Genomic DNA, 25,531 nt, shown 5'->3' on the forward strand with positions numbered 1-25,531 from the left:
AAACAGTAGTAAAATTTGTTAAAAACTATAAGGGAAAAATTTAAATGGAAGAAATGGATGCTTGCAGTTTAGCTTAGGGGTTATTATAAAAACTAATAGCTTGTTAGCAAATTTTAAGACAAATTTTAAAACTATCCCTTCAATACTGAATTGAAAATATTTTTGTGAAAATGTGAGAAAGACTTTGTACAGGAGGCCGAGGAAACACCCTGACAGTGGTAGATTAAAGGCCTTCTAAGTACAGCTCACAACGGACTGGGTTCTACAGCCATCGTTAACCTCCACGCTACAACTCACCTTAACCCGTCATCCCGGTTATGGCTTCTCCACAAGCACCTCTTGGTAATAAGATAGCTTTTTCTACAACCCCCAAGGGCCCCAGAGCAGAGCCTCCTCTGCCATATCCTGACACTGTGTCAGTCACTATCACACACGTACACAAAAGCAGAAGATGTGAGACTTGCCTCTGAGGTGCTTATGGCCTGTTGTATACAGGAGCCCATCTGCACTAGTAAAACAATTAAAAAGTAGATCATAATGCTTAAGGATAGGTTTGCACGACATTCTGACCCCAACTAGATGTGTGACCTCAGGCAAGTCAATCAACTTCTCTGATTCCCCCAGTTTTCTCGTCTGTGAGATGGGGATAATATTAGTTATCTTGCTCAGAGAGATTCTGTGAGGATTCAGTACGTAAAGACCAGCAAAACAAATATCACAATCCTTATTATAACGTAAGCATTCGATAAACGTTAGCTACTGTCAATACCTAAGTAACACAGATGCCATTTGAGAACAGAAATTTGGAGCAAGGGGACACCAGTGTGATACAGAGGTTGGGGAGGTTTTACTGAACGGAAAGAAAGGTACCGTGTGCCAGCCAATGTCATATACGCCATTTCACTAAGCCCTCATAACAGCTGAGGTTTGTTATCCCACTTTCAGGATGAGGAAACTGAAGATCAGATTAGTAAAGGGACTTGGTATGAGGTCGTCCAGGGTCTGAGAAGCGGGCGGGTGATTCAAAACCAGGATGATGGACTCCATGTCCAGTGCTCTCCCCTTACTGTCCATTTAACTGGACCTTACGGGAAAGGTGGCATTTTGGCAGGTGCCATTTAGGGAGAGCAGGTGAGAGCTTCCCAGGTAGAGCAAACAGCAGGGGTGAAAGCACTCAGAGGTGGGACCATTCAAGCTGGGCATACATGTGTCTGTGTCCACAAGGAGACTAAGGCATTTAAATAACTTGCTCATTTATATTCTACAGGAAGAGAAGGAATGTTTAACAAGCGGCTCAAGTCTGGGGGCCAATACCTGACGAGCCACAGTCACAGCAGACATCATTGCCTGGGAGCCGCTGGACGTCCTCAATGATGGCTTTCGTCAGGTCCTCCAGGCTGTTCTCCCCCGTGCTCTGCTCTCCACGGAAGGCCATGGTGAGGGCCTCTTCTTTGCTGTTCGTCAGCACTGATATCCACCTGTTGTCAGAAACAGGAGGAGAAAACATAAGAGCCTCGTTGGCCATTGCATTCTCCTTCCCCTGCAAAAGAATCTGTTTTCATGCAGAACTGGCAAAAGAGACCTCCCCATAGCAATACAAAGAATGGAAAACAACACACAGGAGAGAGCTAGGAGATGAGAGGAACAGATGAGAGGGTGAATATCAATAACCAAGGGCTTGCGCGAATACATAGGCGCCTGCATTTCCACGGAGACAGAATATAAAGGGAACGTCAGAACGAAGAGGACTCAGAGTGGGACCAACCTAGTGCAAGGATAGAAAGAACAGGTGAGAAAGGAATAGGAGGCAGGAAAGAGAGTTTAGCAAAAGGCATTGTTTTCTGGGAGTCCTTGTCAGCGGGGGCACTTAAAAGTGAAAGTGAAGGGGTATTTCATTTTCCATGAAGATTCATGCTTATGAAAAAGGTACGTTAACAATGGAAACATGATGTTTATTTAATGAATTGAAAAGTGCAGGCTATTAAAATATACGTACAGCATGACCACAATATGTACCCAACAAAATAACCCTTTGCTACCAATCTATGCGTAAAACAACCTAAATACCCAATAACAGGGGTTGATTAACAAAGCCTGAAATAACCACAAAGTGGACTAGTTAACCAGGTATTGAAATTTAAGTTTCCAACTAATTTTTGGATGACTTTGGGGGAATGATCACAATATAATGCTTTGTGAAATAAACAGGAAAAAAACTGTCATATGACATAATCTCAAATTTAAATGTATTTGTGAATTATATATTTTGTTTGGGGAAAAAAGGGATAGAAAGAAATTCACCAAAATACTGGTTGTCTCTGAGTGATTTTTTGTAGAAAAAAACAGATAGATGGAACGCTTGACTCTATTTTTCTGTAATTGTTTGAATCTATGAGTTATATTACTTTCATGAATGAGGAACAAAAGCCAAATTAACTTTCTTAGAAGAAAATGAAAAACAACAAAAAAATGAGAACAAATGGTGGTTTAGAAATGTTTTTCATTTCATTTGAATAAGTAATAGAGACAGCAATGAGAATTAAAAACCAAAGCAAAGTATTGATACCTGGAATAGGTGAACTGCAAGTCATACCTTTGACTCTAGGTGGCGCTCACCTTCACTGTTGTGAGAAAAAGGATCTGCTATGAAGCAGAAAACCCAACAACTGTTCAGGAATGGGGAGAAGGGGTGGGCATTGAATACCTTTTAAGTTAAAGAATATTTTTTCTATCATTAGTCTCAAGTTAGAAACTAGAAATTGTTCTGTTAAAAACAAGTCAAGAATCTGGGTTCCACGGGGCAGATCACTGTGCATTTATCAGCAGCAGCACTGATGATGCTGGAGTTTTCACTTGACTGCAGAAGCCTCTAATTTGCTTTCCTTAGGCATTTTGAGATTTAGGATATCTGATATTACCAGTATCCACTATGTGCCACGTACTTGTAATTTTTGAAATATAATCCTCCAGCAAGCCTCTGAGTTAGTGTTTATAATGCTTTAAAGAAACAGAAGCCTAGAGAGATTCAGTGACTTGCCCAAGGCCCTAGAGCGGGACTGGTGTCAGACTGGGAAAAGAAAACAGTTCTGTTGACACCCTTTTTCCAGACTTCCTTCTCTTATGCCACATTTGCCTCTTTATTTGAAAACTCCTGACAAAGAAATTTAAAAAGTTTGCCATGATAATCTGAAAATACATATTTAAAGGACAATTCATTTTCTGGAGGAATAACTCAAATTTGGTGAAATGGCTACATTTCAAAAGGGTCAAGAATCAAAGCAACTATTTCTGAAAATTCTTCAAAAAGCTTTAAAATTATTTTAAAGTAACAGGCATACAAAAAAAGTATTAAGAAATAAAATAGTGCATAACGGTGTTTTAATACTTTAAAAGTCACTTTGAGTTTATAGGAGTAAAAAAAAAAAACTGGCACTGTATGAGAAGCTTTACACATTTTACCTCAAGTCTCAAAATCCTGCAAGCGAGGGCTAGAACCCATCTTTCTGACAAGAAGGCCGAGGCAGGATGATCTTTCCAAGGTCACAAAGACTAGAAGTCAAGTCTGCCTGCCTTTAAACATGCATCTGCTCTTCTGTTGTATCTGCCTCCTTCCACAGTGAGATGAGAAAGGATTTCCCTGTTCAATTCACTGGACACTTTCACGTGAGAGAACAACTCAATGAGGCAGTGAAAAGTCCTCCGTGCAACTTGGAGGAAAATAAACATCTTTCCGTGCAGGATGCCAGGACGTCTTCATCAAAACCAAGTCCCCCCCATCACTACCACCAGCACCCAGAGAGAAGGCAAAAGGTAGCCATTCCACTCCAACAAGTATGAATTACTTGAACACCGAATAAACCCCTCCCAAGTGCAGATGATGGGATTAGAAATGAAGAAGGCACAGTCCTTGCCCTCAAGAAGCTCTAGGTCTCCAGAGGGCTTGGGCTGAGCCAGGGGATCCAGAGGGGTGTGAAGAGGGTGCAGGGTAGGAGGGAGGGAGCAAAACCCCCAGGGCGGTGTGGCTTGAGCAGAACCTTGCAGGGGGCACCTGAGTTTACTGAGAACCCTAGACAGGGAGGAGAGACACATGTGAAGGCCCAGAGGTGAGAAATAACCACCAGGATTCTCAGTAAAAAAAAGAAAACTTAAAGGTGTACTGTACAGGACAGAGAGATGCTTCTTCAATTTAAGGCATCGTGCCGTTATTTCAGAGCTACTTACGCTACATAATCCTGCTCATCTTCTGCCTGAAAGTGATACGTCCTATTATCTAAAATACAAAAAAAGAGAAAAAAGCAAAACCTTAGAAAGCAGAATACCTTAGGTATTAATGCAAATTCTGAAAGTTCCTGGGGGGTGGGGAACACATTAAAAGCAGGATTTTAATATAATTTTATTTTTGCAACATTTTGTTTCAGCAGTTACACGATTCACTTTGTCAATATTACTTTTCTGAAGGGCAACAAGAATACAACAAAATAACTGCAAACACCACGTGAATGCCTAGCACTTCTTTTGAAAAACAAGTGGGAAGGGGGACGGGTCCCTACCTGGTCAGGTGGATCTCGGTGACAAATCGGAGACTGCTACCTGCGAACTCAGTATTCTACTTTTCCTTTTCAGTTTGCCTTTCACTGGCTTTTCTTTTTAAAAAATTCCTTTCCAGAAACGATAAATAACTCGCAGGACAGCCCTGACAAGCAGGCACATCCTGCCCCAGGTTCCTCTCTGGTTGAATCAGGCTTCAGGGAAGAAGGGCTCAAGCCTTGCTGGAGGATCATCCTCAAGCTGCGACCCAGGTAAGGAGAGGGCAGCTTAACTTGGATAGTTTGGGCAGGTGTACATGAGGGAAGCTCTTCCTTAAAATGTGGGATCTGCTAGAATGTTTCTACATACTGAGGTCAACTACCACTGACTTACCACTTTTACTTACTAGCCAGTCACTCACTCCGTGCCTGCTCCAGGGTAGGCCCCCCTCCCCGTCTCCCTGAGAGAGAGGAACACGCCACAGGTAGTAGAGCCCAAGCGCCTCGGCTGAATCCCTGCTTTACCACTGTGAGACCTTGTGTAAGGTGCGTTTGAACCTCTCTGAATCTCAGGTTTTTCTTCTGTGAAACAGGAAACTGACAGGGCTTTTGAGAGGTTTGCCCATGTTTATAAAGCACCTGGCACATATTAGACATTCAATAATTATTATTAATAACCTATGGATTCTCAAATTGAGGGGTTCTTAACTTTTGAAGTCATAGTATAATTCCAACTTTTCGTATTTCTTTCTCATCAGTAACCCAAGAAATCTCACGGTCATAAAAATCATGGGGAATCTGAACTTCAGTAGGTGCTGTAGAATCCAGCTTAGACTCTACTCAGAGTCTCACAACTGAGTCCATCTTTTGGGCTGGGACTGCTTTTTCCATTCTCAGGACTACATCAGAAGGATTTCAAGGGACAGGAAAGTATTTTTGTGCTCTACACATAGATCATAGGCTGTTGCTTGGCCTGTCCTGTGGGGCTCTACAGAGAAGGATGAACACCGAAGCTCAGCGCTGGAGGATTTCAGAATATTTGTGAGTCACTTCATCAGCACTGCCATCCTCTTCCTTTACAAAGAGATGTCCCCTCAGCTACCGCGAACACCCATGGGACCAGTGAAAGCACAGGGAGCCAGACTGGAGGAAAACAATCTCCCCTCACTCTGAAGACTGTGAGAATACAGGCCATCAGTTGGGGGGTGGGTGGGTCACTGCGCAACCTCATAACAAGAGAAAAACACACTCTGACCCGCGGAATAAGACAGTGACAGAGCACAGTGTCACTGATTCATGAAGTCAGAAGGCAGTTCTGCCTGGAAGCAAGGAAATGGTTTTCCCTTTCAGGGCTTGATTCTGTAGCTGGGCAAATCAGCTGGACAGACACAGTGGCACACCTGTGTTGTCAAGTCTACGTCTGCGCATCTCACCCACAGGTACATGTTGGAATCACCCGGGGACTTCTGAAAAAACACCTGTGTCTGGGCCTCACACCAAAGACTGATTCAGCAGATGTAGGAGAGAAATGGGAGTGTGCTTACAAAAATCCTTCCAGGGGGATAAAGCTGTGTACTTGCGGCCAAGAACTGGTCTGGTTTACTGCACAAACCTAGATTCTACTCCACTGCAGTCTGATCTGACACGGTTATGCCTTCCCGCCTGCAGGTGGGCTCCGTGCAGAGAGGCCCAGGGCTCTTCTCAGAGCTGCGTGTGCAGCACAGCAAGGAGCCCTGCTTGGGAAAGCTGCGGTTTCCAAACCAGAGAACGGGAATAGGCTGGTGGCAGAATCCACAATAACTGACTCGGGAGAAAAAGGACTCACGTGATATCAGGTCAAAAGACTTCTTGTCCTCGGCATTCGGTTTCACCTGACAGGTGAGAAGGTTCAACTTGGCGGGTTGCCTGTTAGACTGGACACAAGACGAAAGGGAGAAGTTACGGGCAGCACTAGCTGTTCCCCACAGGCCCAGGGCCCCGTGGGGCAGGTGTGCAGGGTCATGATAGATTTGATAAGTTCTAATTCACCCCATCAGAATTCTGAACCTCATTAAAGAAGGAAAAAAAATGTTAGGTGGCCTACTAAATGTCTTTTAACTGTGTATAAACATCCTGGTGACTAATCAGAATGGAATCGAGATAATCCATCTCACTTTCAATGAAGAGTGGGTATGATCCATGGAAATGTGCCTTTCTGGAACCTACACATATACAAGCTCGAAGAGGTGGCACTTTTCATTACCGCATCTTCCTGTGAAATGTAGCTGAGTGTTTTTCCTTCATTCACTCAAAATGACCCCAGTAACCAATCACCCCAAACCCAATGTCTCAGGCATCCACAAATTTTGGTTACAACACGAAATTCACATTACTTCTCCCAAAAGTACAACTACTACCGATGAGAGAGGGAAAGATGATGAGGATTTCCCATCACTTTCCAGCAAATCTCTTGGTCACACATATAATTCATACAGAGCCTGCAGTATCTAAATAGTCATGCTAATGTAGGCTTTACTTAAAAGGAGTCTCGCCACATAATCATTCTGGTCAAAACTCTTTCTTGCCCTCCTGCCCACATGTGTCCAAGATCACAGGCTGGCCAATGGTGAATGCCAGCTTCCGGAAGGAGCTGACCAAGGAGTGAAGTGCCTGAGTGCCCGGGCTGGGCTTTGCTTGAACAGAAGTCTGCAGAAATAAGCAATGAACTCTTTAGTCAGGCCTGCATGCCTATCCCAGCTGACAGTCATGATTCTGAAAATCTCCATGCCAGGAGCACTTCCACCCATCCAACTTGAGTCTTTAGGGAAAGCAGAGGGGGAGAGGGTAGAGATAGGTCCCATCAGTGGCTTATGATCAAGAATATTTCAACGACACATGCTGAGCCTCTCATTCTCAATAATGGGCACCAGACACTTCATTTCCGTTTACCTTCCTGTGCTTTCTGGACAACTTCTGAGATCCTCCTCTGTGGTTTCAAGATTAGACACAGAAAGCAACACGTTTTGTCCTGAGTCTATCTGTTCCAAAGCAAGCTCTCTGGGGGGAGAAAGTGAGAGACCCCCAGGGATTTCATATTCTTTGCATGTACATGTGACTTAGACATGGAAACCAGAAGTAAAGTCCTGTACAGGACGGTTTTGCCTAAGAGGAACCAGGGCTCGGGAAAGGATTCCTGTACTACAGACTGACTGCCAAACCCAGGATGGGGAGGCAGAAGGTTGTGGGCCTGAAACGTTTTCTTAGAATAGACCTGGCGTAGGGGTTGCTAAAGGCCCCCGTCTCCAAAACCAGCAGCTGCAACCACAAACCTTGGCCGGGTCCACTGTAAAATAAACTGTTGAGTCCTCATCTTTTTGGGTGTTGATAAAATCACTGGATTTCCCATATGATCGACAAAGACATCTGACAGGCTGGAAAGGTAGCGAGCCTGGTTATTGGTGAGACTTTGTAGAATACCATGTTCCAATTTGGCATCCACATTTAAAGGAGGATGCAGAAAAGCTTAGGGAAGATCAACAGATGATTAAAGGAGTGGAAAACGGGAACTTTGAAGACGGTTTAAAGGCATTATTTAGTCAGAGGAAAGAGGCTGAGGAGTGACTTAATCATGGTCTGCAAGGACGTGAAGGGTTGTTATCGGGGAAGGTCTGCAGCTGTTTTCCATTTGCACAGAACTCAAATTGTCGAAGATTTGAGCCAGACATGAGGAAGAACTTCCCAAGTTTAAGTTGATTATGCATAATAAGAGGTTTCAAGTTTCTTAACCTAAGTAGAGAAATCTCTTTGAAAACCTTAAGAATTTTTGAGACACCATTCACATGTGAATGTGAAAGAGGGTTAACTAGATGATTTCTTTTTTCTTCCCAAATGTTTGTGACTCCCTTGTTTCTGAACAACCAACAGATACAACCAAGTAACAGAGACAAAATTTTAAAAAAGGAAAAAATATTCAGTTAAGTATCAACCGATCCTGGAAAATGAAATAGCACCATTCACCTCTCATTTCAAAGCATAGGTTACTTCCAAGTACATTACCAGAAAGTTTCTGATGAAAAGGGTTTTGTACAGTTTAAGTCACTGCATGATTGACCCACAACTTCAGTGACAATGACATGTGACACTTATTCCCTTGGAAGCTTGTCAAGTCTGCTGGACTGACATCTGCCACATCAACATCAACTTCACTTGACACAGACATGTCTTGCCTGTACATAGTATTCTCCCCCCAAATGCCAGTGAGACAAAGGACCTATCACCCCAAATGTGAATCTGAAGAGCAGAGAACACAATTTTTGACAGGTGAAGCAGCCGATGTGGCCAGTACCGAGCCCAGGAACCCCAGGAAGTGGAGCGGGATGCTGAACCAGGGTACATGGACCAAGGGACCAGAAGCCTCGGAATCACTAGTCATCGCTGAAACTCCAGGTCTGTATAACTTGCCCAAATGTCAAAGTCCTTTCTCGACGTTTAGTACTCATGTATAGGTATACCGATTAAAGAAGGTATGATCTCTCCCGGCGGTTCAGCGGACTAAAATCATAGTGAGGCTAAATGACTTGCCCTGGGCTACAACACCGTGGAGCAGTTTAGGAACTGCTTTCATACTGTTTAAGCACAAGAAAGGATAAAAAGGAAAGGAAACATGAATTTACTGAGTCCTCACTGTTGATGATTCCTACCGCCCTTTGGATGAAAACCCCAGGCTGTGCCAGGCCCTCCAAGGACCACCTCCAGGCTCCTTGTGACTTCGGCTCCTGCCGCTTGAGCTGCCGCTCTCCCTGCGGGCGGTGAGGGGCACTGGCCTCCCAGGGACGCCTCCTGCTCGCTCCCTCCAGGCCGCTCCCGGTCGGTCGGCACCTCCCCAGAGGAGCGGTTCCTGGCCTGACCACCCTCCCCTTCGCACCCTGCTGTGTTTTCTTCCTGGGTCTTCTCACTCCTAGTTACTTCTTATCTTTCTTCCCACTAAGAGCACACATTTTTCTGCAGCAGGCACTCAAATATTTATCAAATGAATGAATGCATTCCAGGGGCCTTACATATTCTATCTCATGTATGACCTGTGAGGGAACCATTTTTAGTTTCTTTTACTAAGATGAAGAAGCAGAGGCGCAGAGAGGTTAACCAACTTCCCTAAAATCTCCTAGTAAGGAAGCAGCAGAGCCTGGAGCTGAATCCAGGGTTGAGTGGACCAAAGGCCTGCTCCTGCTTCCTTTCTGCTTCCATGGGAAAGACAGCTACACAAAATCCCCCAGGAGCAGCCTGAAGCCCCAGCCCACGAGGAACACCTCCTTCTGAGAATAAGGGTTAGAAATAGAGCAAAGGTTCCAAAGATTAACTTCTACTTTAATATCTTCTCAGGTCATTTGACTTTCAAAATTGATTCAAAGAGAGGTTTTAGAAGCCTATTTGAAACACCTATTCACTTATTCACTGGACAAGATACTGATGAAGTCTCTACCACATCTAAGCACATATGAAGAACAGGTGGTCTGTGCCACCCAGCAGCTACAGGAAACAGACACAACCACGGGCCTAGGACGTGCCTGGTGCCCGGCGGGGCCCAGAGCCTGAGCTGGATTTCCATAAGGCTCCAGAGGCAGCCTCATCCCTGAGTGAGGGCTTAGAGGAGAAGGTGCAGGTGCAGGCACCTGGGGGGAATGCAAGGGACAAGGCAGTAGGTGATGCGGAAGGAGAAGCAGGGAGGGCACTGCATGTGGTGCTAAGGACTCTTGTCCCATCCCAGGAGGTCTGCAGCCCACTTGCATCCAGGGGGACAGCTGGTGGAGGAGGCCGAGAGAGTAAGACTGATGAGCAATGATGGGGACCTGAATTAAAGCCAGGGTCATTGTACTGGGGGCCAGGGACTCAAGATACGGCAAAAAAAAAGAGACTTTCAATAAATTATTCCCAAAGTAACCTCTACCTGGTAGGTGGCTCTCCCAGGCTCTGCATTTGAACAATGAGTGAAGGGGCCCACGGCCCCTGCAGGCTCTGCTGAGCACCATCTTTCAAAAGCTACAAGTGCTCTACCCCAAATACAATTATGATACCTTTCAAAAATGAAGATTGTTTTGGCTCTGTTCCCTGAAACTCTGAGGCTTGTCCTTTTACAGGTTTTACTTTTCATTAAAAGAATGCATATTCACTGAGGAAACACTCGCAGCTAGACACAATGCAAAGAAGAAACTGAACGTTACTTGTTAATCCCACTTTCACACCCAGAGACAGTCATTGTTAATACCGGATTTTAACAAGATATGTGTGTGTGTGAAATGTCTGTTCTTAGAAAAAATGGTTTGGTTCAATTTGTATATACTGTTTTGCAAATGGCTTTTTCCAGTTAACATTATACAGAGAAGAGTTCATTTTTACCCAAGCATGTGGCAAAGCCATTTGCAGGTTTTTGAAAATGTTTCCACTAGGGAAGCTCTGGACACGTTCCCTGCACAGAAGTGATGAAGATATTAGCCCTGTGACATAGTGCTCTGCCACCCAAACTAGAAGATGCCGTTCAGCTAGGAAAGTCATCAGAAATGCGTGCACAGACAGAATGAGTCGATTCTGACGAATGTTTCTGCGTCTCCCAAAAGAACAAAAACACCACACATTTCTCCTTAGACAGCTCGGCACGCACTGCGGTGACGTGATTTTGCTGGAAGCGTGAAGTCGTTAGCGCAGGCATATTTCTGTGAGCAGAAAACAGCTGCTACGGGAATTAGTATCCAGAAATAAAGTTATTTCTCCCCATCATCCTGCTGAATTGCTCTGCTTCACAAACAAGAAGTGAACATCATTAATTACTTGGGAAATAAGCCTGACCCAGCCAGGCTGAGCCTGCTGTGTAGACAGAGGTAAAAATAAAATAATAAAGCTCTCTGCACTTCCTAGGCTAATGCTTGCTAACACTGCTGTTCAGATTCTTACAGGCATTTCAATTTTTTGTTCAATAAATATTTATTTGGACACCTACCATGCCCTAGAGGGGCACATACGTTTGGCACACAATCAACAACCACAATAACCCCCTGACAAGAAGTTAGGTACACAGTGAACACTTAGCACTGCAGAAAGAGCTTATCTCCAAAATTTTAGTACATTAAAACTTTTGGCTTCTGGAAAGCATTTTGGTTTCTTTGGGGCAAGATAGATGTTTTCGTTTATTGAGCAACTAAACTACTCGATACTGTATATAAATTTTATTATTTCACTCTTGCAATACCCCTATGGGCTAGGTACAGTGACTGTACCCATTTTGCACATGAGAAAACCAAGGGTCAGGAAGGCGAAAATAAACTGACCAATGTTTTACACAAAGTAAAAAGCAAAGCTGGGATTCGAACAAATTTCTTCCCAGAGCTCTCCGCATTTATCATGCTGTTTCCCTATCCAGACAGACCCTCGGGACATTTGCAGAGTCAGTGAAAACATCTTTCTTCTGTTTCCCTTTCTGGTTCTTCCTACCCTGGAATGGCCAGTTCCCTCCTTTCCCTTCCAGATCACTTAATACGCCTGCTAAGAAGTCTCACTTATTCTCCACCTGTTCCACATTCCAAAATTACTATCTTGTGGCCACAATTAAAGCTCCCCCATCCGTTTAGTGAGCCTTCAGACAGCTCAGGGGAGAAGGAACTGATCACCCAACTGAAGCAATTCATCCTAGAGTATGACGATTAGGAATTCCCTTAAACCTTCCAACCATTTAAACCATAGGACCGATTTCTAGTTGGCAGAACGTGTGTGCATGTACAAGAAAGATCTATTTGCAAGTGGAGATTTTCTTGAAAATTTCTTATTGCAGTAATGAACTTGTCACGACTTCTAAGAGTATGTTCCACTCTAGAATCAACAGTAAACAATGCTGTAATGTAAACAGGAAAAAAAAGAGGTTATCGGGGCTCCTGATTAAGAAGTGGGACTGATGTTACCTCATCTGACCAATGTGCTAGATATTCATCATTTAGTCATTTCCACAAACATTTACTGAGTGCCTACTATTTGCCAGTATATAACGTTTGGGCCAGCATAGAACTTTTAAACTCACATTTCCTATTTAACTGTAGTAACCCCTTTAATCCTTCAATTTCACCCTCCCTTCTTCATCTAAGAATCAAGTCCCTTGATTGATCTAAGAATCAAGTCCAGAGTTTCCGAAAATCTCTGCTCAACAAGAAAGCAGGAGAGATGTATTTGGCAGTTCCTCAAACCCCAGGCAGCATCAGCACCCTTGTGACACCCTTGTGATTCTGGAGTATTAGCCAAAAGGGGATGGAGGGTGCAATTCTTGGTCTTTAAAGCCAGAACGAGACACTGCCATAAATACCCGGCTTTCATGGAGCCACACTGAGGCTCCTGCTTGTTTGTCTGGAGCAATACAATATTTTGTTAATTTACAAAAGCAATTTACTACTCATACTCTAAGGTACACGGTAGAGTGGAGAGAAAAACATAATTCTGGAGGCAATCAGACCCGGGTCTGAGTCTAGGTCCAGTCACCCATCCTGGAGCCATGAGCTCTCCTGAGTCCCAATTCTTCTTGTCATAGAGAAGGGAGACAACGCCTTCTCCGCTGTGATGATGAACCAAGGCAATGTCTGAACAAGTGTTGGTGCTCCCCCTTCAAGTGGGAGGTGGCACAGGCTCTAGAACTCAACTTCTTTGGTTCAAATCTGGCGTAAGCACCTGCTGGTTGTGTGACTTTGACTTTTTCCCCTTAAAATGGAGGTAACGGCAACTACCTTGTGAGGCTGCTATGAAACTTAAGTGGGAAAACATGAAACTACCATGGGGTGTGTGCTTAATGCATGGCAGTTACTATTTTTATAGCTATTATTTCCCAAATATCTCCTCTAATGGCGTCCACATAGCTGACACCTAAGATTCTATACTGTCATCAACATCCCTCTAGATTAAGGCGGTATTCCTTGTTAAAAATGCAACCACCTGGGCTTCCCTGGTGGCGCAGTGGTTGAGAATCTGCCTGCCAATGCAGGGGACACGGGTTTGAGCCCTGGTCTGGGAAGATCCCACATGCCGCGGAGCGACTAAGCCCGTGAGCCACAACTACTGAGCCTGCGCGTCTGGAGCCTGTGCTCCGCAACGAGAGGCCGCGACAGTGAGAGGCCCACGCACCGCGATGAAGAGTGGCCCCCGCTCGCCGCAACTGGAGAAAGCCCTCGCACAGAAACGAAGACCCAACACAGCCAAAAATAAATTAAAAAAAAAAAAAAAATGCAACCACCTCTGGGAGAGTTACCCATTGACGTCACCCGGGTTCAAAGAGAACACCAGATCCTGTCTGACAGGAGGGTTACAGAGGGTGAACTGAGGCTGTGTGCCATGGGCAGGGTGGAGGAAGGGGAAGCAGAGTGCCCTGGCTTCTGTATGAAGACAAAGAACATGCAAACGAAGTGAGGGGACTCCAGACAGACAGAGAGGAACCGGAAGAGGGGGTTAAAGGGCCCAGAAATGCTGGGGACTCAGGAAATTGAGAGGAGCTTAGAGAGAAGCTTAGACCTGCCCACTGCTCTGATTTTACTGCTTCATCTGTTAAAAGGACCCTCAACTAGAATAAAAAGGGAGGTAGGGAGACTCAGACTTCAAACTGGCCAAGTTCTGAATGAGGTCCACGCCAGTTCACAAACCTTACAGAAGTCCTTGAAACTGGCTGCAGGCTTCCACCTTACTACCCGCCCCTCCTGTCTGTCCTTTTAAATTACACCACTGGCAAACAATGGGGGAGGGGCTCAGTGATTCTCCATCTGGCTGAGCATCAGAATTACCTGGGAAGCAATCCTTGGGCTTCAGCACCAGACCAACTAAATCAGAACCTTTGGGAGTGAAGCCAGATGATTCTAACGTACAGTCAGGACTGCAAATCACTGAGTTCATTTAGCCAATTGCAGCCTCTCCCAATCACTTGTAATGATTCACTCAGATGGAAGTGATAAGGGTTTGTATCAGGAATACACTCTGTATCGATGCTGCTAATACATAATCTTGGGATTCAAACATGAAAAGGAGAAGCTCCTTCTCCAGGATTCAAATAGAGTAAAAATCGCTGTTGAATATATTGTTTAGAAGAATAAACAACCTGTAAAGCATAACCAGTTAGATTTCTAAACTTATATTTTATGGAACTTGAGTTTGGGAAGCCCTCTAATAAACGTCCATGTCTTCAGGTCTGTTATTTGCAATACGGCAGACGCCTACAAAGATATTCCACAGGACCCCCTGAGTTTTGGAAATAGTGCTGCTTATTTGTATGTCCAAATGACATTATCTGCGTGGAACAACTGTGTTTCTTTTGCTGGTGACTGTGACTATTTAGAAGATTCAACACCAGTGCCTTAGGACCTGAGGCTGCATTCTGAACTTGATTTATGAAAGTCAACTCTGGTCTTCTGTTTAAAAAAAAAGTGGGGGAGGAGAGGGAGTTCCATGTCACCAGGGCAGTGGGGTAAGGAGCTGGCTGATGAGGTGAAGGAAAATGGCACCACCTGAAGCTGATGGAAGGGACATAGAATAGAGAATTATTATTCAAATGGAGGAGGGAGAAATTCAAGTAGGAATTAAAAACACTGGTTCACGATGCTCTACAAAAATTTTTTATGGTTCTTGCTTAATTGGAATTTTTGTTATACCAACTATAAAGTATTTTTTAAGTTCATCCTTGAATTCTCTTTTTTTTTGCATCTAGATAGCAACAGCTTTTAAAGAGTATTTAATTAAACCTCCAAATGACTCTCAAAAGAGAGTAAGGAAAGTGATACCATTCTACCCCTATTGGCTTCTCTTGGGTTCTCTGAACATGCGTTCTGTCCTCAGGACTTTGGACTGTCCTCTTTGCTCTGCTGGGACTGCTCACCAGGATCACGGCCATCTGCAGAGACGCCTTCCCTGCCCACACCAGTGGGGCTGCCCCTCTTATTTTCTATCCCAGCTGCTCACTTCTTTTACAGCACTTAGCCTTTGTTTACCCCAGGCTCCAAGAGGCCAGGGGCCACTAATTCACCACTGCTTCCGTAGTACCTGGCCTCGTGCCTGCTTAGAAAGGAATAAGACTTCTTAATAAGCAAATTATACCCATTTTACATTGGAGAAAACTGAGGCTCCAAAGGCTAAAGTAACTTATCCAAGGTCCTACAGCTTGTTCAGGAGTTTAAGCCCAGGTCTAATTAGCTCCAAAGTTTGTTCTTTTACAATTCACAGTGCTGCTTCTAATCACTGGGGGAAAGGAAAATAGTCTCTTCTTGTAGTGACAATGGGAATAAAGATGTGCAATTGGGCAGAGTCCAGAATAGCCTCAGAAAGCAATAGAGGCCAATCACAGAAATCAGGTTATTAAACACACTTCGAGGCAGGGAGCAGCCCATTGTGAACGGGCTTTCAGCGCATCTGTTAAAGCCCTCGCAGCTGAATGTTATCTTCAGGGCTCTGGATAGCACAGAGAATAGTCCTTGGAAAATGTCTGTGGGTCTAAAGAGCCCAAGGACAGGGAGAGAGACATCAGATTCTTGCTTTAGTGCAATGCCCTGGAGATGTCAGGAGTGCTGTTCACCTCTAATAGGAAGAAATGAAATTCCTTTGAGAGGACAGGTGCCCCAAACCGGCTTCATTAAGTACCTCGAGGGGTAAGGAAATAGCAATACAAAGGAATTCCAATAAATCAAATTAAAATTGAGATGTTAACACATTAGGGAAGAAGATAATAGTAATAGCAATAATAATAGCTGACAATTATTTAGTGCTACTTCCGCCCCACATCGTGTTCTAATTCCTTATAATCAATGAACTCGTTTAATCTTTACACACACCCATGAATCTGGCAGTATTGTGAGGGACTCAGTGTCATTTGGACTCCAATCATAGCAGTCTGGCCCCATGGTGCTGGATGCTGTCACCCCACCTCAGCTCACCCAGATGATGAGAGTAATTATTAAGTTTACCAGACACTTAGTGGGGTCCAGGCTCTACAAAGCTTTAAATGCATCATCTCATTTAATTCTCACAACACTGAAAGACAGGTACTGTTATTATCTTATTTAACAAATGAGGAGTAAAATTAAGTATCTTAAAAGCCACACACAATAAGTAGCTCAAGAGGCATTTAATTCCAGGTGGACTCAGAGGGCTATGCTCTTAAGCTCATCCTTCTAAAACGTCCAGCCCACCAAGAATCATCTGAAGAGGCTCCACCTGGTCCAGTTCAGTTGGATTCTCCAACTTTTAGAGTAAAAATCAAACCTTAGTGGACTTCTGTGTGATACTGAAAGTATTTTTAGTGTTGAGAAACTAGTGGCTGTGAATTTAATGACTGTTACAGTGTTAATCATAAGAGCATCTGCAGGCATTTAAAGAATGTATGACTTTAAAAAATCAGTCTTCAGATTCAAAGATAAGTTCACGGACCCCCTGTAATATCTTCATGACCCTGACCCCTCTGCTTCCCGCTCCTGGAAACCCTTAGAGTAGCCGTCTTTACCCTGAGACCCTATGATTGATTCAACAACAAGGTAAGGAGTTTCATTCCAAAGAACTATTCTTCACAAACCTTTCAAAGACCTAACAACAAGCTGGCATCGGAGGAAAGGCCTATCATGTAGTAGAAAGAGAATTGGCTTTGGGGTTTGAAAACTGGTTCAGCTATTTACAGACTATGTGACCCTGGGCATGGGATTTAATCTCTCTGAGCCTTACTTTCTTCATCTATGAAATGCAACTTCATTCAAAAAGTATTCATTGAGCACTAACTACATGTCAGGCAGTGTGTTAGGCACTGGGAATTCAAAGGTGAGTAAGACATAATTTCCACCTCCTAAGACCTTCCAGACTAGTGAAAAATGAAGACCGTGAACCACCCCTGCAGGTGAAGGCAGAAGACTGAGTGCAGGGCACGCTCTAAATGCTCAATAAATGGCAGTCATCTTTCTTTTGCCAACCCATATTTGAACCGTATGTGACACTGGGGTTAATAAATTCAGGAAGGGTTTTTGAGAAGCAAAGCTTCTTATACTCTTGAAATTAATATTTCAGGATTATTATAATAAAGTAATATTTCACCTATAATTCATATACTTTCTTTCTTTGATAATTTGTTTTATTATACACTATAATGCTTATAGTAAAAAAAAAAAGTACAAGCAAATAATACAAGGGTACAGAAATTTATTTGTAATAGTTTAGTGGTTTGATATAAACACTTTTATCCTGAAGCTTTGAGGCTGACTAAAATGTTTGCCATAGATTTGTTAGAATTAGCATTTTTGAAATGAAAACATCATATGCTGCGCTGAGCAGATACTAGATACTATCAATATTATTGTTACAGCAGATTCAGAGAGTCTCACTGAATTTGATTCCCAAAGTACTGGATTACTTTAAACAGTAAATTAAAAAAAAAAATTATGTCTTTGAACAGGTACATGAAGCAATGAATTTGTAGATGAAATCTTGTAGGGATGGGAGCAAATCTTGCAGGTGTACACAAAGTGGATTTCTTTCTAGAATAGTAAGTTGGGGAGATGAATGGCCCCTGGAGTAGGCCTCGCGTATGTGGTTAAACCAACAGACCACAGCTTATTAATCTAAATGCATACCCAACCCTTTCCTGAGTCAACCTGATAAGAACAACCTGCAAAAGTGACTGGGGTCCTTCAAGAAGGAGGAATTCCCCTGTGTTAAGGGGTCCCAAACAAAGGCCCTATATTTTTCTGACAAAAAAAGTTCGTTTATCCACTTTTCCAGTGATCACTGAATTCCTTATGTTTTCCCAGGAAACTGCTGGCCTTGACTTTCAACCTGATTCTAAGTGATCAGTGGTGTTTGCAAAGTCTGGAAAAGCCAGCTAAAGCTGGCTACAGAGATCTTTCTGTGGGAGCAGGTTATGTGATTACAAAGTGATATAACTGGCAGCAAAAAAGTGTGGCCTAAAGCCAATGAAAAGTGGGGAACAGGTTAACACAGACCAGTGGGAGGCAGTCAGAAGTTAGGTGGAGAATTCCATTTTCCTCTGGGCTGCTCCGGGGGCAGGAGAGGTAGACCCACAATTTCCAACATTTATAGCAGGAGAGGCTAACTGTCAATAGGTTTCAGTACCGCCAGCAACATCTGAGGAGGTAACACTAATAGCAACAACTACTAGGAACTGTGGCCCCCACACAGCATGGTATCTCATTTAATCCTTACTTGCACCTTTAGGAGTTAAATATTTTTCTCAAGGTCACACGGTCAATGGCGAAGCTGGGATTCAGACTCAAATCTGACAGATGCCACAGTCCATTCTCTTAGCCACTAAACAATGCAGCTGATGTGATGTCTGCTGTTGATTAGAGCCTTAAGAAAGCATAGAAACAGCTGACTTGGCCACAATGACGTGTTTGGCAGGAAAGAAAAAGGGAGGGTGGAAGAGAACGTATGTTTTTATTTTCAGCATATTACCCAAGGCCATGTAAACTACACGTGAGCAGTGCCGCTGACTCACTTGATCTTTGTGATCTCCCACAGCAGGTTCTTAAGAGAAGCAAATCGATGGAATAGGATAAGGCCATTGAGTAACTTGTCAGAATGCTTACTGAGGACTGTCATAGCCAGATGAATCCAAGGCGAGAAGAACGTGAAGACAGGGCACACACAGCAAATTTTTAACTAAAACCTCTGGATCCACACAAAGTCAAATGGTTGGAAATGTTCACTTTAGTACATTTAACCTGAAGAATACTTCCCGGGAGTGGAGAAGTCCTAACATTTCCCCTGGGGCCTTTCTGGTTTTTATGTCTGCTCATGCACAAGATTTAGACCCAACTCAGTGTCACACTGCTTACACCTAACTCAGCTAATAAGATCAGACACTATCAGACATGAGTTGGGCTCAGGAAAGTGACTTGAAGGCCAGGCACAATCACATTCAGGCAACTGAGGACCACATGTTCCATCTCTACCTTACAGAGCAGCAGCTGAAATGTCTCTTGGGACTCCAGTGACTTGAAGAGCACTGTTCTGACTGCTGCAGGCCTAAGACCACCCTGGATGCCTTTGGGACTCACCCCGAGGTAGGTCCACCTTGCAGTTGCCCAAGAGTATAGGATACCTGACCCAAGACAGGCCACACTGAGATTCTGATCACAAAACTGCAGGGCTACCTGTACTGTACTGTCCTTATAATAAATGAATCACCGCTCAGGGGTCATGTCCTGTTTTGGGCCATCAGAGAATCCCAGCTGGCTCATACAGGCACATGCCTCTCGCAAACACTGACTCTTAGGCACCTCCGGTTCAGGGCTGTGTCCTGGGACCCCACGCTGGGGAGGAACTGGGGTTGCAGGTGAGGGGGAGTTAACGTCCGGCTGTGTGCGAGTGTTTACGGGCAGGGTCTCAGCCTGCACCAGATTCCCAGCCGCGCCATTCGTTAGCTGGGTGACCTTGGGAGCTGAACTTCTCTGAGCCCCGGCTCCCTCATCTGTAAGATGGAGATAACAACCTCACCTCTAACTCAGGGTTGTTGAGGATTAAATGTCAGCACGCATTAATCAAGGCGCTGGTGGATGCCTGGCACATGGTAAGCATTCCAAAAACATTAGCCACCAGGACGATGATGATGAGATGGGATGATAGCAGTGCTTTTGAAAAGTCAAAGTTAGATGGTGGGAATCTGCACTGTCACACAGGGCTAGGATGGAGACGGTTTCACCATCTATGGAATAGGAGTAACAGAAGCTAATAATAATGTAAGACGGGCTGTGGTCATGTGCTCAGAACAAGGAGTGCCCAGCCCAGGGTGTACACTCAGGAAGTGTTATCTATTCCCTTAAGCGGTTCTGATCTTGGATCATGTGATCAGAAACCTTTATGACACACCCCACAAGTATTTTAATCACCAAAATAATGAGTAGGGTCAGTCCCTCCTTAGCCAACAAACCATTAAGCCCTCACAGAGGCTTTTTAAGAGTGAAATCCTAGCATTTGCCAGTTGTGGGACTTGGGCAAGATACTTAAACCCTCTTAATAACAGATTTATCTGGTAGCCTAGGGCAACAATTACATACAGTAATCTGTATAAAGCATTTTCTATAACTGGGCTCATAGTAAGTACTTACTTAATATCAACTAATGTTATTACTGTCAGAAGTTCTTCATAGGACTTGTTTCCTAAGGTTAACTGTGTATGGAATTAAACATGAGCAGGTCAGTTATCTCATTTTCCACTTGTGTATCTTTGATGCCTAGTCTAGCATATGGCAGAGTGGAAGCTTATTAAAACATTGCTGAATAAATGACTAACTGTTAGACAGCCTCAGTGATAATTACTAACTGATCTAAGTCTGCCAGCAGGATTTCTGGTATCAGATGGGTGGCTTGTCCCAACTGGCATGATAGTTAAAAATCTCAGCTGGGCTGTCTGAGGGAAGCTGAAGACCTCTGAGGAATCAGCCCAAGGTTTCTGCAGGAGGAAAAGGACAGAGATGACATAACTGCTCAAGTTCCATAAAGGCCAATAATTTTTAAGATGCATGTATAGCCAACTACCTGGAAGGGTTTGGCCACAGGTGTGTACCGACCACATTCTGTGTCAAGGTCTGTTAAGGGGCTGAAGGAAGACAAACAGGACCTGATTAAGTGCCCTGGGGAGAGTGCAGCCTAGAACGGGCGTAAGGAGCAATGCTAGACAGACCCAAGCCTGAGTTTCCAACTCTGCCAGTTACCAGCCAAGTCATGGTGCTTCTTTGTGCCTTATTTTCTTCATCTGTAAAATGAAGATTATAATACCACGTGGGCTGTGGGGAGGACTAAATGAAATAAACTTTATGAAGTATCTGGCACGAGGAAGTGCTTACTAAGTGGCACATCCTTTCCTCCTCCACAGAGGTAAATCTAAACCAGTGTATTAAATGCTCATCCCTTGTTTCTACTATCCTGCTAGCAGTTAACTGCTTACAGAACTGAAGAGTATCACTCGGCACGGGATACTGAACTCTCACTACAAGCTCTCCAAGCTGGGATCACCGGGTTAAACTGCATGCACCTCTGTCAAGAGACTCTTGCTACACTTGGCCGTTTCCATTCCTACTTGTCACGTCTTCCATGATAATCTTTGCATCTTTAAGATTAAAAAATTTTTTTTTGCTATTTTTAAAAGGGCAAAATAGTAATTCCTTGTTTTACTGTGCATGTCTTTGACTACCACCAAGACTGAACCTTTTTGACAAGTATAGGGATTTTGTCGATACTGGAACTTTTAGTTGGAAATGGGTGATACGAAGCATAAAAATAAAAATTCTGATAGACTGTAAGTATAACTACATACTATATAGGTATACAAAAATCTGAAGGGAAACAGAATGTAAATGTTAGTGACTTGGCTTCATTGTTTTCCACTATTAGATTGCCTTTATTCCTAAAATAAGGGGAGTCATAACTGAGGCAATTTTAGTATTCCACTGTTTTATTTATATATGTTTTAATCCTTTAGCATATTGAGGGACTTTTTGAGTAATTTAAATAAATAGTAACAATAAAAAAAAGACTGAACACTGTAACACGTATTGTTTCATTCCCTACATTACTTTCTCATGTATAGAACACCCTCTGCCATCTTTATAATTCAGAAAACTTTAGGTTTTTCAGAACAACCAATAAGACTTCCCCAAAGATGAGGTTATAAAGTAGAAGAATACCTGATTCAGTTTGAGGGAGCAGAAGACAAGAAGTTCTGGTGCAGCAAGAGATGAAGCAGGACAAGAAAGGACCAATTTCTTCTGTAAAGGAATATCCTAACCCCCCGACCTAATCCATACATTAAAGGCACCCGGGGAAATTTTCACGGCTGGTTACAGCACGTGTTTGCTTTCCAGTCCACATGGCCAGAAGGCATCACAGACACAGCTTGGTAAATTACCAGACACACTTACTGTTGCGTGGGAGATGGTCAGAATCCCATTCTTGACGGAGCACTTCCTTCTCTGCCACACCTTCCGGATCCTAAGGAGGGAGTCAAACACAAGCTGATACAGTACCTGGTTCACGTAACTATCATAACATAGTTATGATGCATAATAGTCATTACCAAAAAACCCCAACCCCAAACCGAAGACCACACAAACCAGAAAATTCTGGTTGCCTTTTATTATCCCAGGAGGATGGTAATTCAGACTAGTAGGCATGCACAAGGATGCTCATTGTAGCACCGTGTTTGATAGTGAAAATGGGAAACAACAGAAACAACAGAACTCTAATAGGAGGAATGAATAAATGATTATAGTTACATTCATACTACAAAGTATTATTATGTAGGAGTTTAAAAGAAGAAAACAACTACATATGTGCAGACCTACATAAACAGATTTCTAAAGCACACTGTTGATTGAAAAAGCAAGCTGCTTTAAGATAATTCTGGTATCATCTAGTTATGTTAAAATTTCAGGCCTATATAACAGCACTCTAAGTTTTCTACAGGCATATACATATATGTATAAACATATTTCCTTCGTTATCACCTGTCTCCCCGTTGAGAATGTAAGCTCTATAATGATAAGGACTTTCAATGTTATAGTTTCGGTGTTATAGTCCCAGTGTCTACAACAGTGCCTGGCATGTAGGTCTCCCAGAAGATATCTGTTGAATGCATGGGAAGAATGATGAGCAAAACTGACAGTGATCCCAGAAATGTGTAGGAGAAATAGTTGCAATTTTAACAAACAAATTAAAACAAAACGAAAATCTACATGTCTTAGATAAAGCCAAGGAGTACACATCCACAAACAATCAGAAAACAAGAAACTTTCTTTTAAAGGATGATAATTAGTAAAGCAAATAATCAAGATTCTACTTACTTGCTGTGAAACAGAATCATTTGTTCAAGCAACAGAAAGACAGCAAGTATGGAAGGACCAGGGGAGAAAATGGCACAAATGAGGCTGGAGAGAGAGGTGGGCAATGGCTTTGGGAACAGCCCAACGTGCTGTGTGGAGATGAACCGGAGAAGGGACGAGTGAGTGACAGAGAGACCAGTTAGGAGGCCACCAAAATAGTCCAGGAGAGGTGATGGTGCTCATCTGAGAGCAGGGCAGCAGAGGCGGCAAATCGTGTATAACTTCTCGTTATTGGGTTGGCCAAAAGGTTCGTTCGGTTTTTCCCGTAAGATGGTTCTAGTAGCATAAGATGGCTCTAGTAGCACTCAGTTGTCTTTAACTTCATTGGAAACAATTTTGTTAGATTGCACGTGATAGCTGTCGTATCAGCATGCATTTAAAAAAAGACTTATCAAAATTGGTGAATTTTTGTGTAGCCATTTTAATATTGAAGATGGAAGAAACAAAGCAACATTTTCGGCATATTATGCTTTATTATTTCAAGAAAGGTAAAAATGCAACTGAAACGCAACAAAAGATTTGTGCAGTGTATGGAGAAGGTGCTATGACTGATCGAACGTGTCAAAGGTGGTTTGCGAAGTTTCGTGCTGCAGATTTCTCGCTGGACGATGCTCCACGGTCGGGTGGACCAGTTGAACTTGATAGCGATCACATTGAGACGTTAATTGGGAACAGTCAACATTATACCACACGGGAGATAGCCGACATACTCAAAATATCCGTATCAAGCCTTGAAAATCATTTGCACCAGCCTGGTTATGTGAATCACTTTGATGCTTGGGTTCCACATAAGATAAGTGAAAAAAACCTTCTTAACCGTATTTCTACATGTGATTCTCTACTTAAATGTAATGAAAACATTCCGTTTTTAAAATAAATTGTGATGGACAATGAAAAGTGGATACTGTCCAATCACATGGAATGGAAGAAATCGTGGGGCAAGCAAAATAAACCGCCAACAACCACACCAAAGGCCAGTCTTCGTCCAAAGAAGGTTACGTTGTGTATATGGTGGGATTGGAAGGGACTCCTGTTATGAGCTTCTTCCAGAAAACCAAACGATTAATTCCAACAACTACTGTTCCCAATCAGACCGACTGAAAGCAGCACTTGATGAAAAGTGTTTGGAATTAGTCAACAGAAAACGCATAACCTTCCATCAGGATAACGCAAGACCGCATGTTTCTTTGATGACCAGGCAAAAACTGTTACAGCTTGGCTGGGAAGTTCTGATTCATTCTCTGTATTCACCAGACATTGCACCTTCAGATTTCAATTTATTTAGGTCTTTACAAAATTCTCTTAATGGAAAAAACTTCAATCCCTGGAAGACTGTAAAAGGCATCTGGAACAGCTCTTTGCTCAAAAAGATAAAAAGTTTTGGGAAGATGGAATTATAAAGTTGCCTGAAAAATGGCAGAAGGTAGTGGAACAAAAGGGTGCATACGTTGTTTAATAAAGTTCTTAGTGAAAATGAAAAATGTGTCTTTTATTTTTACTTACAAACCAAAGGCACTTTTTGGCCCACCCAATAGAAATGGAAGAGCTTGTCGTTAGGCTGGCAGTGATGCAAGAGGAAAGAGCAGAGTCAAGGTTGACTCTCAAGGTTGGGGTCTGCGCAGCCAGGGGGGCATCTGGCAGAGCAAACCAGAGAGGTGGGCGAGCATGCAGTCAGCGAGCCGTGTGCTCAAGTTCGACTCAGTGCCTGCCTTCTTCAAATTGCACGTTACAAGTCACAGGGGCCATTTAGGGACCACAGAACAATTACTGCTGCTTCTGAAGACAGCAGGTTAAATCTCAGACTTACTGAGGAAAGCAGTGTGCTAAAGGTCTGAAGCTGGTGCACTGGAAACCTTGTAAGTACGTTTCCCTATCTGAGAGGCTGGGACAGGTTCCTAGGTTACTAACACCCGTAAGTATGCTAAGCACACACAGGACCCCAGGCTGGCTGTATACGTACCCATCACTTTTCTTCAGTAGGTACCCCTTCTTCTCACTGCCATACTCCTTGTTGCCCTGGAGCTGGTGCATGCTGTATCCTCCTTGCCGGCTCTGGGAATCCTAGAAAGGAGAAACCACAGATTAGACAAATGCTGAAGACAGTTCTCAAACCCTTGACTCTATTCTGCCATGGAGCCTTTG

General features: G+C 43.4%; 1 protein-coding gene and 1 long non-coding RNA gene across 10 annotated transcripts in view; one reads left to right on the plus strand and one right to left on the minus strand.

Moving 5' to 3' along the window:
* The window catches only part of LOC309647128, a 467,593-nt gene that overhangs the window by 390,283 nt on the left and 51,779 nt on the right, over positions 1 to 25,531 (plus strand). The gene's annotated exons all lie outside the window — the stretch shown is intronic.
* Positions 1 to 25,531, minus strand: part of ASAP1 (ArfGAP with SH3 domain, ankyrin repeat and PH domain 1) — a 352,675-nt gene that overhangs the window by 47,327 nt on the left and 279,817 nt on the right. For all 9 annotated transcript variants that reach the window (XM_082434069.1, XM_082434072.1, XM_082434067.1 and 6 more), the window contains 5 exons: positions 25,350 to 25,450; positions 22,430 to 22,499; positions 6,352 to 6,439; positions 4,222 to 4,270; positions 1,315 to 1,478 (listed from right to left, as the gene is read on the minus strand). In XM_082434069.1, coding sequence (XP_082290195.1) covers positions 1,315 to 1,478; positions 4,222 to 4,270; positions 6,352 to 6,439; positions 22,430 to 22,499; positions 25,350 to 25,450 — 472 coding nt within the window. The remainder of the gene's footprint in view (positions 1 to 1,314; positions 1,479 to 4,221; positions 4,271 to 6,351; positions 6,440 to 22,429; positions 22,500 to 25,349; positions 25,451 to 25,531) is intronic.

Source organism: Balaenoptera physalus, assembly GCF_965194825.1.
Source record: "Balaenoptera physalus genome assembly, chromosome: 17".
Classification (NCBI taxonomy): Eukaryota; Metazoa; Chordata; class Mammalia; order Artiodactyla; family Balaenopteridae; genus Balaenoptera; species Balaenoptera physalus.